Below are 16379 nucleotides of genomic sequence, written 5' to 3' on the forward strand. Positions count from 1 at the left end.
GCTGCATTTTCCATAAATTTCACCCAAAAGCCAAATATCCCTAACTTTTTGTGAGTAGTGTATATATATTGTGGATTTCCTAACCACACGCAGCTTTCTGTACATTGTCCTTCCATCTTAGAAGGCATACACTGTTAGTTATTTAAACTTTATATAAAATATATAATACTACCTAATGTACATCAGGACACAAGAGCACAATAGTTACCACCTCAGTGAGAGAAAGGTTTTATTGAGCAGGGCGAAACATTTAACAGCTCTTTGAGTTTGAGGTTCAGTTCAAACTTTCAAATTCCAGTTTATCTTCATCCTGCCCAAATGATAATGATACAAATATTTATTACACCCTCCAATAAAGGTGGACAGGGTTTGTTCTTTGTTATCAGGATATCTCTAAATGTTGGTGTAATTAACTTTTGGTAAATAGCCAAAATGTGGAATGTAGGAACATGCACACACACAGATACTGCCTGGCTGAGAAAGCACTGCAGTGCTCAGGCAGGCGAGCAGAATCGGCCAGCAAACAGGACACTCATGCTGGGTTTGTGTCGGATGAAGAAGAGGAAGGGGTGGTCTGCGATGAATGTGGGAATGCCGCAGCACAACATTATGTCGGAAGTGGTGGCGGCGGCAGCCTTGGTTCCCTCTTCGTTGACCTCCACAAAAGCCTTGTGCACCACCTGGGACAGCACCAGGTCGTTGGCCGGAGACATGCCTGACAGCAGAAAGAAGAAAGAGGAAAAAGTTAAACAATAGATTAGAATAATATTGGACACCAGAGAATACAGGAAACCATCGAACAGGAAAATCAAGAGAGCAGGCTCACAAAATATGAAGTGTACCTAATGATATACTCATGTATCCCACATTTTAGCATTGATATTTAAGAATTTGGAAACTTATTTGTAATTCCTCAGCTGTTTAGCTGTACCATGATAAATTGTACACAATAATCAATATGCATGCTGACTGATTTAACCCCCCTCAGGATTTCGTCAGCTGTCATGCATTTCCTTCACAGTGGTGGACATTTTTTTAGAGTCAGGACTAGACTAGCTGCATGCTCTGTTGCCCGCTCTTCAGTTGATTATGTGAATGGCTGATGGAGGTCCAGCCACACGTCCTACCAGAGAAGTCGCTCATTCTAACATCAAAGGCGTCGACCATCCCCATGCGGGTGAGGATGTCTTTCAGGTCGTACGACTCCTCCATCTTGAATCGGGGCAGGCCCACGTCAACCTCCACTGTGTACATCTTGTGTGGTTGTGTCCACTCCACAAACTTCTCGTAGGTCAGCTCCTTCTCCAGCTGCAATGGATACAATGTCACCAATTAAGTTTGCATCTATGAATATGTGTGTGTGTGTGTGTGTGTGTGTGTGTGTGTGTGTGTGTGTGTGCGTGTGCGTGTGCCTCTTGCCTTCTCCAGACCAGTTGTGTCGTCCTCCATCTCATAGGGCAGGAAGATGAGCATGCTGAGGTCCTTCCCTTTGTAAGGCAGCTCCAGGATCTGTCCAACACAGTGAGTTTTAACTGTTACACTGAATGTAGAATGATGCAGAAACAGCCTGAATGTTCGTCGTCAATGATCAAAACCGGCTGAGAAGAAACAGAAAAATGACTGGACCGACAGGTGAGCTCAGGTGCTTTCAAACGTGTTCCCTGTTTCGGACCCCCAAGTTGACTGTCTCGTCCTTTTGCCTCTTATCATCTTAGCCTTTGTTTTCACTGCCTAATGTGTGCAGCTGTACTGTCCTGTGTTGAATCTATGTTGCTGTGATTATCCATGCTGTAGTGATTGTTATTTTAGTTGATTTGCTTATTCTCTGATGGTATGGCATGTTATTTTATTCTAACATGTTATTTTGTTCTGGCCAGGGACAACAGATGAAAATTAGCCTCTGTGGCTAACTCTGGCTCATTTGCAGTTTTTTAACTGTTGACTAAATGGGTACTGTCCCAGACAATTAAAACAATAAATAAATAAATAAATAAATATGCTATGAACCCCCATTTTGTCCTTGGGACCCTGATATGAAAAAAAGATATTCTTGTTTGTGATAAATTGTTTAGTCCTTTGAAACCGGAGCAGATTCACTTGGTTTCTGTCAAAAACATGGAAAAAAATGTGATTTGCCAATTAGCAAAAAATTAACAGAAGGTTAGTAAAACATGACCAGATAATTAACAGAGAATTAGCAAAAAGATAAGAGAGATAAGATAAGATATTCCTTTATCTCACGCATTACAGCAGCAAAGTGGATAGCAAGATATGAAGCATAATTTACATTATAAACAGTATGAACAGATAATAAATAGCAAAAAGCAATATAAACATTCTAAAAAGGACTATAGAAAAAAACAAAATAGAAATATGAACAATTTAAACACCAGAAGAAAAAACCTAAACCTGGGGAACAACCCGCTCCGACGGAGGTTCAGGGTTAGTGTGAAACCATGAGACCAAGTGGCAGAACCTGACGCCTGGTACTGGGATTCAGGAACTGTCACACTTGATCCAGCCTTATGGAATCACCCCTTCACATCCAGTCTTTATGTGTTATCTACCAGTAGTGCTGTGTGTGTGTGTGTGTATGGGTGGGTGGGGCGGTGGGGGTGTGGGAGGAGGGGGGGGTTAAGGTGCTGGGAGAATGTGCATTATAGTGCAGTCTTGGGGAGTGTATGGTCTACTGGGAGCACTGCTTGTTGTAGAGTCTGATGGCTGCAGGAAGGAAGGACCTGCGATAGCGTTCCTTCACACACTTTGGGTGAAGCAGTCTGTCACTGAAGGAGCTCTCCAGTGTAGTTAAAGTGTCCTGCAGGGGGTGGGAGTCGTTCACAATCATGGATGACAGCTTAGCCATCATTCTCCTCTCCCTAACACCTCCACTGAGTCGAGGGGGCATCCCAGGACAGAGCTGGCCTTCCTGATCAGTTTGTCAAGTCTCTTCCTGTCAGCCGTCGAGATGCTGCTCCCCCAGAAGACCACTCCATAAAAGATGGCTGATGCCACCACGGTGTCATAAAAGGTCTTCAGGAGTGCCCCCTGCACTCCAAAAGACCTCAGTCTCCTGAGCAGATAGAGTCTGCTCTGGCCTTTCTTATAAAGTGCAGTTGTGTTGTGGGTCCAGTCCAGTTTATTGTTTAGGTGAACTCCCAGGTACTTATAAGATGTCACTATCTCAATATCCGTTACCTTGATGTTCACCGGTGTCGGGAGGCAGAGTGCTCGTCTGCGGAAATCCACCACCAGTTCTTTGGTTTTCCCCGCATTGATCTGGAGGCAGTTCTGCTGGCACCAGTCCACAAAGTCCTGCGTTAGTTCTCTGTACTCACTGTCGTCCCCATCGTGATGAGACTGACGATTGCAGAGTCATCAGAGAACTTCTGCAGGTGACAGGTGGGTGTGTTGTATGAGAAGTCTGCAGTATAGAGGGTGAAGAGGAATGGAGCCAGGACCGTTCCCTGCGGGGCCCCCGTGCTGCAGACTACGGTGTCGGACACACAGTCCCTGGTCCTCACAAAAAATACCTTCAAATAAAATAAAAATTAAAAAACAAAACAAAACAAAAAAAAAAACAAGAAGCCGATCAAGAGGTCTGTTTTCATGAGGCACGGTGTAAAGTGTTGTTAAATGCCCAGTCCACATGGGGCCTGGCAGCAAGCTTTTGGTATTTTCCAGCCCTGTCGGTGCTCAGCTCCATCTCCACGCCCCCTTGTGGCCAAGTGAGCAGCTTGCCCAAACTTTCCTTCCAACCAGGTTTTGTGTGATCCACCTCACACTTTTCCCCTGCTGATCGACACATGGATGGGGGTGATCACAGGACTCCCTGCTGGAGGTTGAGATATGAGGAGCAGGTGAATAACTGAATGACTCATAGTTTGATTACCTTGCAGTTGACCTCACGGATGTAGGTGAGAGGGAATTCGGCTTTCTGGTACATCATCTTCACCGGCTTGTTTTCATTCTGAGGATGACAGCAAACACAAAGCAGTCTTTTTTCACTGAGCTAAAAACCATTTGTGCTGTCAGAGCTCTAGCTCACAATGACACTCTTGGAGTCCCATCTTCTTCCACATTAGTGAGTCACTGAACAGCAGGTTAAAGAAAAGTCAGGTCAGGTTCTGGTACTGGTCTCTCTGGTATGTTCCTGCAGTATGAACAGTTTGCAAAAAAAAAAAAAAAAAAAAAGTTCAGTGACATCTCATCTGAAACATAATTCTCAAAATTCTAGGACACTCCAGAAATTAAATGACCCAAGAGATCTCTGCATACTGTCCTCAAGCAGATTTTTATTGAGACCAAAAAACGAAAACGAAAAACAGTTATACTGTTCTTCAGTATGCAGTTTACTGACCTCACCCTACCCATAAATCCATACAGACATTTACTTTTTTGTCACCATTTAACCTACCAAACTGTGTTTATGTTGTGCAGCGTTACCTTGTTGAGTTTAAACTGAGCATCCTTGGTGAGGTCGGCGTCAAACTTCCTGTCCCAGTTGCCTTTGAAGTAGATGGCATTAACCAGCACCAGCCTGGTCATGCTGTCCACTACACCCGGGGCAAGCAGGTCCTTGATTTTATCTGGATTGAAACAAAGGAGCAGCGATGAATATAACAGGGTTTAATAACTAGAGCAACTGTATGTTTACACCCAAGATTCAAGTGAATTTTGAGTAAAATTTGAAAATTCCAGGCAAAATAAAATGCGAATTAGAGCTTTGTATTTACACATCCATACCCTTTCTGCAATGCTGAGGAAATTTACTGGAACTGGCTTTTTGCATTCAGCCTTTCTGATTCAAATGTCCACTTTTTCCACTTCCTCCCAACATCCACCTCATTGGATGTGGTCCCCAGTCTATTTACATTTGAGAGTGTATGTGTGAGTGTTTGTGTGTCAGATCCACCTTGGGTCTGCTTCTCCACCCAGTTGTTGATATTGATCCTGGCTGTCTCTGCGCTGGCTTTGAAGTCCACAGACTTCAGCTTTGCATCATAGTGCTTCTTGGTGTCTGCCAGGAACCCCTGGAACCACCAACATATATTTAGCTCGACTGACTCTATTCAACAATGACAATACAACAATACAATGATAATAATAATAATAGTACTAATAATAATAATAATAATAATAATAATAATAATAATGATGATGATGATAATGCTGTACAGACGGACTTTGAGATTCATTCACAGTGAGGGGATAAAAGATGTTACAGCCATATATGAAGTATCAAGTATGCTGAGTGTGGCTGCTTCTCTGACTCATGTTCTGACCTGCCACTCACTCTCACTCACTCTTTCATTCATACTCGCTGAGCACAGCATGATGACTCCCATGTCATTCAGTCAGGCCTACCTTTGTGTAAACATACCAACACCTGCCCATATAGGCACATACAGGTGTACACTCATACACACCTCAACAAACTGGTAGGATTGGTCTCCATACAGCCTGTTGGCCAGGCTGAGGGAGTACGGGGCTCCAGCCTTGTTCAGCTCCTTTATTAGCTTGGAAAACTTGACATGGACATCATCCTGAGCCTTCAGACACTGTGGACAGTCAAAGCAGATGAGAGTCAGAGCTGGAACTGGTGATCGATGAAGACTACTTTATTACAGCCTATAGTAGAAACTGTGGACTTGAAGGAATCCCCAAAGTTTCTAGAAGATTGTCCTGTTGCTCACACACAGCTGCCCCTGTCAGTAGTGAGAGATTGACCCAAAATCATCCGTCTGTCCCTGGTGCTCCATGCTAACTATTTTGAGGGGCAATTAAAATATGTATTTTTTTTACTGGGTGCAGAAAAAATCTTGAAAGTAAATTTGAAGTCCTTTCTATGCAAAGGGACGTCTGTTTGATTTCTCCTGACTCAAATGATCAATTTTTAGCAGGTGAGCTCTACAGCAATGTCAGCTGGGAAAACATCAGCTGACACACTGTTGCAGTCGTAAGAGCCGAAGCTCTTTCAGTCCAAACAAGTGGGATATTTCTCACTTTGCTGGACAGTTTGGTGGTCCAGACTATCTTGTGACACTACAGGGGGAACTAAAGGTCACCAAGCCCTGCTGGAAAATATCACTGTAGAAAATGCCGCACCTAAAGCTCCATTTTATTAGTTACTGACTTTTAGGAAATCTCAAATCTTGGTAGACGATGAAGACAGCACTCAAGAAAAAAAAAAATGGGTTTACCAAGCCTTTAAAAGTGGGGAAAGATGATAACTTGTAACTGTTCTAAAGCTAAGTAAGTAATTTTAAATATGATATGTCTGTCAACTTGGAGTAGGAAGCTGGTTGACTACTTTCCCTGTTTCCACAGGAAGTCAAAGGGACAGGGGATGGGAGACTGTGTACAGATAAAAATCCCTGGGATGAATACCTGTTAGTTCAACAACACTGAACAAGTATTTCTTCTTTAGGGCGCATAAACCTACAGGCTATATAGCAAAAACACTTGCAAATCTTTTTTTTTTCTTTTTTACATTTATAACAATAACACTAAAAAGGTCAGTAGTCTTATTTTGGAAATGATAGCAGCCTCATATGCTCAAGTACTTGTATGGAGCACCAGAACCAGAATGATCCTCCAGGGACACGTGGATGATTTTGGTCTCACCACTTAAAAGGGTAACTGACCAACGTGACAATCACCCAAACACTTTCTGTATTAATTTAAGAGACTATTAGTTCATCTTTATCTGAGAACATCGCCGGCTGCTGGTTGCATGTAAGTTTGCCATCACAAGGCCTTACTCGGTACTGACTTGAAGAAAAAGGAAAAGGTACAAGTGAGCAAAGAGAGAACAGAAGAATATAAAGAAAAAGCATTACCACCACTAATACCCACACAAAAGAAACCAGAAAAGTGTCAGATAAAGTTTTGGAGAGCCTTTCCAGGAGTATTCACAGAAATAGGTCCATCTGAAATACCTAAAGGCAGGGAAAACTAAAACACTGCTTCTTCTTGTTGTGCATAAATAATGCACTACAGAGGAATTATTGTGATATACTGCATTATTGATTTATTTTTCCACCCTTGTACAGCACGGGGTATTTTTACTGGTGTGTGTTCAAAGCAGCACAACACCAACCATCAACTTAAACACTCAGCTCATAGACTGTAATAGTGAAGTTTGATAACTTAGGCATCAGTTAGTACATAATAAATATTAAAGAAATATTGCAGTGACATTAATTGTGCCTCAAATATGATGCCAGTTTAATTAATTTTCACAATACATCTTGAATGTGCTGTCATCATTTTAAGGGGGGGTAGAGTCTATATGAAACCCTGTGGTTTCTATTGGTCAGACAACAATACGCAAGAGAGTGGACAAACAAGTGTGAGATTCCACAAACCGATGACAGCACCCAGCCCCTCTGTTAGAGGTTAGTTAGTCATTCCTTTACTGTTGGCTTTGTTACTACCTTCAGCACATAGACTGGAAATCTGCTTCTCTGGGTCTGCTGCTGCATCTGCATCTGCACCTGTCGGCATCTGCTCTTCCTCTGCCTTTGTCTCACACAGCTTCTTTGCCTTAGTGACGCAGAGGACCTACAGGTGCGATTGGTAGTGTTACTCGTCATTAGGATCACTGTTGAGTTAAAGGTGTGTGTGTGTGTGTGTGTGCAGAAAAAGATATGATCTTTGCTCTCAACAGTCCATGTGGTATGTGGTGACAGACTGCAGTGTAAATGTTGGCCACAAAGGGTTAAAGGATCGAGTTATGAGGTCAAGCCTTTACGCCTGCACTCTGCTAAGGAGGAGCTGAAACCCTCACTGCAGCTTCATGTTGATGATGATGATGATGATGATGATGATGATGATGATGAGCACTTTATTGATCCTTCACAGGAAATTACATTACATTGTACATTACATTAATACATACATTGTGCATTTATATTACATTAATGTTACTCTCATCTCCTCTCTGTTTCACATTAAAAAAAACACACACACAACACAGCCAGGTATGCATGTGCACACACGTTTTCACATGGCAAGCAGTGATGCAATTATCACATCCAAACTCAGAATCACTTCCTCAGCCAAGTACTTAGTATGTAGCTGGATGAGAATTTGTCTTAGTTGCTGGTGATTATTACATAACAAACCATCCAGAAGACACACATTAGGTCAAGCATGGCCATTAGACCATATTTGATCCTGAGAGGACATCTGTTGTTGATTTAATGTTGAACCGTACAGCTGTCTGTATTGTACATGGACATTAAACAGTGGTTACAGTGAAATCTGTGCTCACAGTAGTCATTCTCAATATAGATCATCTAAGTGGGAACAATTTGTTGTGAATTAAATTGCGGTGGAATTACATTATCCTCATTCTGCTGGGGACCTCTTGAAACCCTCTTCAAGGATCTTCAACGGACCCAGGCCAAACTTTGACAACCACTGAGTCATGACAGCCAGGCACTCACACAAACGGAAAAAATGTACACCTGCAAGTTGTGGAGTGATAGGATGGATCGATTCACCGTGCCCTGAGTGTTTATTACCCCTGCACATATAAATTCTGTGTAGAGTTCCTATGGCAACATAACACAAAGCTGGCAAGGGGCCAGCATCAGCAAAATGACCTGGAATCTGTTCTGAATCAGACACTGGAAGCCAGCTAAAGTGATTCATGCTGAATGAGGGCCAACAGATCTGGCCAAACAGGCCCCCTCCCCTGCCACACCCATCCCACTCTTGCAGACAGTTCTGTAACTTTTCTGTTTGAGACTAATACCTTGTTTTATCTTGTTTTATGTATTTGTATTATGTTTTATTGTTGTATGGGATCTTTTAGTAATTTACTCCATCGTTGTTGTATGTGTGTTTATTTGTGATTTGTTTTTATTGGAAAGCACCTTGTAACCTTGGTTTGGAAAGGTGCTATATAAATAAAATAAAATAAATAAATAAATAAATCAAACCTCATCAAACCAAATCAAAACTTAACACTAAAGCTTTGCCCTAATCAGTGCTGTGGGGAATGGTAAACCTATCAATGATCCGTTTTTTATTTGCATGTGTACCCACTTTTTGGTTGTCATGACTCTTTATTGTGTAAATCCTTAACATATGTCATAGTATTTGGTGTCAAACTGAAAAAGATCAAATCTTTTACAGAGGAAAAAGCATGAAAACAATTGATTTTGGTTTGTATTGGCAAATGTTTGTCTTTACATGATTAGCCACTACAAGTCACCCAGCTGTGAGTTGAGCTGAACATTACATTTAAAAACTTTTTTAAAATAATCTCAGAATTTGAAATTCCAGTAATAAGCTTAACCTGGTGCAGAGAGACGCCAAACTGCTTGTGCCAAAAGTCCTTGGGTTCATTTATTTGTGTTAACTGTCACTAGGAGGTGTGTGTGTGTGTGTGTGTGTGTGTGTGTGTGTGTGTGTGTGTACCTCGGACATCTGTGTGGCTGTGTTGGCCCTGGCCCCCAGCATCACCATAGCCAGGGCTGAGGAGATGCTGAGAGGAGAGTAGAAGACGTTGCTGCTCTTCTTGTCTTCATCCAGCTGTTTGAACAAAGCCAGGCAGAAAGCTGTGTTGGCCTCAGACAGTGGGCTTGATGCTGCCATTGTGCCTAATATCAAGAAAATGCAGCACACGAATCACTGTCTTCTGTCTTGAATGCAAATCCTCTGCATCAAACCCCATTCAAAATGAGTAAATTAGTGGGATTATACTATTACTTCCCCACCATAATCATGGTGGGGAAGTAATAGTATAATCCCAGTTATGGCATGTCATTTTAGCCTCACTATTTCAGATGCAACCCCAGTGGAGCAAAAAGAACATGGGAGCAAATGTAAAAAGACATACTTCAAAGTGGTCAGTACGCTTACTATATCTTATACATGTAGCATATGTATATGTTGTAGGCTATAGCCAAAGAAATGGATTAATATCTTCCCCTTTTCAACTTTTTAGATCAACTAGACAAGGATGCCCGGTCTCTCCAGTTATTTTCACTCTAGCACTCGAACCTCTCACCTGTGCCATCAGGGCTAGTCATAATATAACTGGTATCCCACTTTTCAAATATGATTTCAAGGTCAATCTTTACGCAGACGATATATTATTGACACTGTCTAGGCCAGATCATTCCATCCCTCATCTTATGAAACTTATTAATGACTTTGGATTGTTTTCTGGTTACAAAGTTAACTGGTCTAAGAGTGAGGCCATCCCCTTAAACCCCATTAGGGGGGTTTCCACCGAGTAGTTCCTGGTAGTTTTGGGGCGTTGGGGGACTACTACAGGAACGTCCTCTCTCTCGGCCCTCTCAACTGCCGTGTCTCCACTGAGAGGGCAAAGTCGGAGGAAGGTTCCTGTAAAGTTGTGTGACGTAAGATATGACGTAATCGTCGCCTGCCTGTTTTGACCGGGGCGACACAGCGGTAAACAAACAAAGAACAACAGCAGAGCAGACGCAGCAGAAGTACGAGACAGAAGTACGAACAACAAAGCAGTAAAAGAAAGACACTTATCATCATGGAAGGAGCTGAGGTGGTTGCTGCGTTGCTTGTGTGTCTCTACGTTTACGTGGCATCGGTGGAAGCTATGAATGAGTGGAGAAGACGTCTTGAAGAGGAATTCGACCGGGCTGAAAAGGCCAGAGAGGAAACGAGACAACGGATAATCCGAAGAATACATTTGTTCGAAACTGCTGGAGCAGAAAATGGACTTCGGCTCCGCAGACTCAGAAGAAGGGTAAGCTATTTTTAATATCGCAAACAGCTACACTGCTCTGCGTTAGCCTGCTGCACTGTACTGTATACACTTTGCGCTGCAGCGTGTAAGGGTTCAGAAGTTGTTCATTTCACTTCGGTTAAAAATACGGTGTTCGGTGAAATGAGAGTTCACGTTATTGCAATTTACTATGTTGCAGATTCTTCTACACCGTGCACGGCGTACTGCTCCCATTGTTTGGACCCACAAGAGAAGTGCAGAGTGGTGGAAAGTGGTTGTATCGACTTTCTCTGATGAGCAGTGGGTGCAGAACTTCCGAATGTCGAAGGAAACGTTCACATATCTCTGTCAGCGGGTGCAACCGGCGATGGAGAAGCAGGACGTAAATTACCGCCTGTGTGTTCCCCTCCAACAAAGGGTTGCCATTGCAGTATGGAAACTTGCAACAAACGCAGACTACAGGAGCATCGCGCACCTGTTTGGGGTAAGCCGTTCGACCGCCTGCAAGTGTTTGAAGGCCTTCTGTTCTGCTGTGGAGGATATACTGCTGCCTGAAGCTATCCAGTTTCCAAATGCGGACAAACTTCAGGAAATGGCTTACTACTTTGAAAACAGGTGGGGGCTGCCACACTGTGTGGGTACCATAGATGGCTCTCACATTCCAATCTTGGCACCTCAGGAGTACCACACTCAATATTACAACAGGAAAGGTTGGTACTCTATTGTCCTGCAGGCAGTGATGGACGGGAAAGGACTTTTCTGGAATGTGTTCGCTGGGCTGCCAGGCAGCATGCATGATGCCAGAGTTCTTCGCAGATCCGGACTCTGGAATATGGCTGACAGGCTCTTCGGAGGACAGCATCGCGTGATTGGGGACCATGATTGGGGCTACTACATCTTGGGTGATGCTGCACATCCCCAGACGAGCTGGCTCATGAAACCTTTCATGGACAATGGCCGTCTAACTGAAGAGCAGACCAACTTCAATGTCAAGCTCAGCAGAGCTAGGGTTGTGGTGGAGAATGCTTTTGGCCGACTGAAGGGAAGGTGGCGATGTCTGCTCAGAAGAAATGACTGCAACTTAGATACAGTCAAGTCTGTTGTTATCACATGCTGTGTCCTCCATAATCTGTGTGAGAGCCATGGTGAGGACTTTAGAGAGGAATGGGCTGAACCTGTTCTCTTCAACCAGCCTGATGCACCGCTGCAGGATGGGGCTGATACAGGTGTGGCAGCACGTGCTGCTCTTATGTCTCACCTAACTAACTAAGTGTAGTTAAGCAAATATCACCTTCTGAAAAAGCGTTGTTGGGACAGACCGTCGACACAACACTGATGTCCTCTAGAGCCAAGGTTGTGGTGTTGTTTGTTGCCGACAGCTGCGGCGGGGGTGCGGAGTCTTTTGTTCCAGGGTCACTGGTGTAGGCTGGCCGTTGACCAAAAATAGCATCCAACAGCGGGTACCATTTGTTAGTTTTCCTGTTGGCACCACTTCTGCTGTTGTGGTCCTTCAGCTTCTTGTAGTCCTGCTTAAGTTTTTTTAGTTTCTCGCGGCACTGCTTGGCTGTGTGCTGGATGCCCAGGGACCGCAAATGCGCCACTATGTCCTGGTATATCTTCTCGGAAAGACTCAAAGCCCCACTGAATCGCCTCGTTGCCGTAGTACGCCAGCAACGCCTGGACCTCGTTGTCGGTCCATTTGTCATATGCCTTGTCTTCCATTTCTTTGCAGGTCAAAAATGCGACTCCCCGTCATGTGCTGGGTTTTAAAAATGCCGGCTATTTCGCCGCCATCTGTTGACGTCACATCCTGCCATGAGTACATCCAATCAGCGCCAAGTAGACCCCAAGCCCCAACCAGGAGTTTTTCGGGGCCGCTCAGAGTCCCTACCCCGAGGCAGGGCCGATTTTTAGCCCCTGTAAAGGTTCCTGAACTCTCTCCTTCGGGGTAGTTCTTGCGGTGGAGACACGTGACAATGGCCCCGGCCCCGTAAAATTACCCCGAAGTTCCGGCAGTGGAAACGGGGCTATTGCAAACCCCAGTCATGTGATATCTGCCCCTATTGTGTGGAAGTCTCAGGGAATGAGGTATCTTGGAGTAAACATTGTATCCCCAACTGATAAAATATTTGAGTTAAATGGCCCCAAGCTCTTGAAATCTATCAAAGAAGATTTAAAAAGATGGACAAGCTTACCGTTATCATTGTGGGGAAGAGCGGAGGTATTAAAAATGAATACTCTACCAAGGATAGCTTTCCTATTTTTAGCAATTCCACAAGAAATACCCCAGAAATGGTTTAGAGAAATAGATATGATGACCTCACAGTTCCTCTGGAAAGAGAAGAAACCAAGAATCAGTCTAAAAAGATGATCAATTTCTAGGAATGAAGGTGGGTTTGGTATACCAGACATGTATCACTACTATCTTGCATATAATGGTATTTACCCATTAGCTTGGGCATACCAGAAAGAAAAGTGGGAGGAAGGCAGCTGGAGATGGCTTGAGCAGAATTTTGTCTGCATTGCAAGAATGTGTTAGGAGTCACATCTGTTTGTGTTTTTTCTTTTTTCCTGTTTCCCCTCCCCCTGTGTTGTGTGTCTGTTTCTCCCCCTAGGCTGGGCGTGGCCGTGGCAGGCTCATTGGTCTCTTCCACTCACCTGTTCCCGCTCACGCACCTGGTTTCCATCCCGTCATTATCTCACCAATCTACAGCCTTTATAACCCCGGCTCAGACTTCCACTCATCGCCAGTTCGTCCTGTACCATGCGTGTTAACGTCTCGGTTCCTACTTTTGATCTTGCACTACTCTTTGGTGACCAGTCTTTTGATTATTGGATTTTTTGCTCTGCCTTTAGACCCTGCCTGCCCGCCTGTGTGTCCTGCCTGCCCCTCCGTGTCCTGCCTGCTGCGCCCAGCCTTCCCCGGACTTCTCCGTGCTACATCAGTTCTGTTTGGAGTTTATTTTTGTTAATTAAAGACTCTGTTACTTTAACCGCATCTGCATTGTGGGTTCAGTTCTTTCGAGCTCAGGCTTAACAGAATGTTTCCCTAGCCTCTCTATGGTATCAACCAAAGTATGGCAAAGAGATTAAAACCCCTTAATTCAGTTCTCCTGTGAAATAATCAAAGCAATACATAAACGACTTAAAATCAGAGGTATATCTTTACCCTCATGTCCTTTATGGAAGAATCCATTGTTTATGGCTGGTGGGAAGCCTCTTTGGAATGTCCAATGGTTGGTTGGTTACCATGGATCTTTTGTAGCACAGAGGAGATATGTTCGGTATGTAGAAGCAAATTCACTTGGTATGTAGTGTTAGTGTATGTTTATCAAAAAAAAAAAAAATCAGAAATTCTTTTTTGTGACATTTCTGCTGTCTTTATTGGCTTACTGTAATAGTAGGATAAGCTAACAGATAAAAGCAATGCGCATGACCCTATCAGAAAATAAACAAAGCCTGCGAAACAAGTTATGTTTTTTTCGCAGGTGGTTCTAGGCAGGTGGTTCTCAATTTTTTTTTCAGTGAAGTACCCTCCATGAATTATTTTTGCAGCCGAAGTACCCCCCAAGTTCAGTTGATTTCCTGAAACTGAATAAATACCAAACATAGCAAAACAAAACTGCTCTGCTAGCTCAATCATATTGTAACTAGAATATCAGCTGGGAAAAAAAACAAAACTTTTTTTTTTTCATGGACTGATAGTTAAACTTCTGCCGACTTCTCAGTCATTTTAACAGTTGCCGTGACAAATGACTCACCAACACAGCTGATTTTTTATTATTATTATTATTATTATTATTATTATCTACAACCAACTTACACTACTCACAAAAAGTTAGGGATATTTGGCTTTCGGGTGAAATTTACGGAAAATGTAAAAAGTTCACGCTACAGTGATATTATATCATGAAAGTAGGGCATTTAAGTAGAAGCATGCACTGGTGATTTCCTCATCTCAAACAATTTCTTGAAACAAAAGCCAACAACAGTGGTGGGTATACCACAACAAAAAATGTCAATGTCTCAATAACTTGTCATGTGCCCTTGAGCATCAATTACAGCTTGACAACGACGTCTCTTGCTGTTCACAAGTCGATTTATTGTCTGCTGAGGCATGGCATCCCACTCTTCTTGAAGGGTGGCCCTCAGGACATTGAGGTTCTGGGGTACAGAGCTCCGAGCCTCTACACGGCGACTCAGCTGATCCCATAGGTTTTCTATGGGATTCAGGTCTGGAGAAAGTGCAGGCCACTCCATCTGAGGTAACCCAGTCTCCAGCAACCGTTCCCTAATGATACGACCTCGATGAGCTGGAGCATTGTCGTCCATGAGGATGAAATTAGGCCTGTGTTGTTCATGCAGGGGCACAATGACTGGATTAATGATGTTATTCAGGTAGTATGGGCTTGTCACTGTACCATTAGGGCAGTTCTGTATTGACTAGACACACCTGCCCACACAGTAACACCACCACCACCAAAGGCTCGTCTGGTGACAACAGTGGCTGATGCATAGTGCTCTCCTTGACGTCTCCAACATCGTTGGCGGCCATCATTTCTGCTCAACATGAATCGGCTTTCATCAGAGAACAGCACTGAGGCCCACTGGTCCCTCGTCCAGCGTAAATGCTCCCTGGCCCATGCAAGACGATGACACCTGTGCCTGGTGGTGTGGTCAGGTACCCTTGCAGGTCGTCTAGCACGCAGACCATGCTGATGTAAACGGTTTCGAATGGTCTGACGTGACACTTGGGTGCCTCTCACCTTCCTTAAACGTACCTGGAGTTGAGTGGCATTCATCATCCGGTTCCGCAGGGCACTGTTCACAATGAAGCGGTCATCAGTGTGGGATGTGGCCAAAGGACGTCCACTTCTATGCCTTTCTGTGACTCTTCCAGTCTCTCTGTATCTCTGTTGCAACCTGCTGATGACACTCTATGACATTCTAAGCTCAGTGGCCACTTCCGTCTGAGAACATCCCGTTTGAAGCCTCGCAATGGCGAGGTGCTGCTGATCAATTGTTAGGTGTCGTCTTGGTCTCATGATGTCAAAATGTGAACAGCATGATGAGGAGGACTGTTTAAATACCAATTCTAATTGAACCAGGAAATTTATTGGTCCATTCATGGATCAAACACCTGTTGTGAATTTTGCCGTTAAAATCCTTGTTAGAGAACAGCAACTTGTGCAAAAAGTACTGAAACACTGAACAGTTGGACATGTGCATTCAAAAGTTTACAGAAGGTCACATTAAGTTCACCTGTAAAGGTTATAATGCATTTTAGGTTCATCCTGAAATTTCACCTGAAAGCCGAATATCCCTAACTTTTTGTGAGTAGTGTATATTAACAGTTATATTTAAATACAGGCTACTGCTTTCCAGTGTTGGCACCAGAACAAACATCTATCTTTTCATAAACTCACCGGCAGATGTTTTATTTCAGCTGGGGGTGTGTCACTCCAATTTAATGTCAGCTCCGATTAATGTGGCTAAGCAGCAAAAGTAACAAAAGTAAGCAGTCACATTAAGGCTGAACAGGGTAATATCGTTTCGACTCCACCTTTCGGGGCTTTTGCTAATCACCTTTCAGGCCATTATCAATTTACCTCTGAAATAAAAACAACAGTTTTCACAGATGTGTTGATTTATTAAATGT

At 43.5% G+C, this 16379-nt stretch overlaps 1 protein-coding gene across 1 annotated transcript; it reads right to left on the reverse strand.

Annotated features, from left to right (window-relative positions):
• Positions 1 to 480: 480 nt before the first annotated feature.
• LOC115353954 (leukocyte elastase inhibitor-like) lies at positions 481 to 9606 on the reverse strand. Its single transcript, XM_030044095.1, has 8 exons — positions 9430 to 9606; positions 5427 to 5558; positions 4913 to 5030; positions 4444 to 4586; positions 3890 to 3967; positions 1420 to 1509; positions 1128 to 1308; positions 481 to 715 (listed from the first exon to the last, which is right to left on the reverse strand). Exons 1-8 carry the CDS (start codon positions 9604 to 9606, stop codon positions 495 to 497), a joined length of 1140 nt encoding a protein of 379 aa, XP_029899955.1. The 3' UTR covers positions 481 to 494.
• Between the last annotated feature and the right edge of the window lie 6773 nt (positions 9607 to 16379).

The sequence above is a fragment of the Myripristis murdjan genome, chromosome 3 (assembly GCF_902150065.1).
Source record: "Myripristis murdjan chromosome 3, fMyrMur1.1, whole genome shotgun sequence".
NCBI lineage: Eukaryota > Metazoa > Chordata > Actinopteri > Holocentriformes > Holocentridae > Myripristis > Myripristis murdjan.

Bases quoted from the DNA above. Each gene is read 5' to 3' on its own strand.
- LOC115353954 (XM_030044095.1), bottom strand. From the start codon at position 9,606: ATGGCAGCATCAAGCCCACTGTCTGAGGCCAACACAGCTTTCTGCCTG. The intron at 5,559-9,429 runs GTACACACACAC...GACTGTCCACAG, and splicing joins CAGCCACACAGATGTCCGAG to TGTCTGAAGGCTCAGGATGA. The intron at 1,309-1,419 runs GCAAGAGGCACA...TATCCATTGCAG, and splicing joins ACACAACTGGTCTGGAGAAG to CTGGAGAAGGAGCTGACCTA.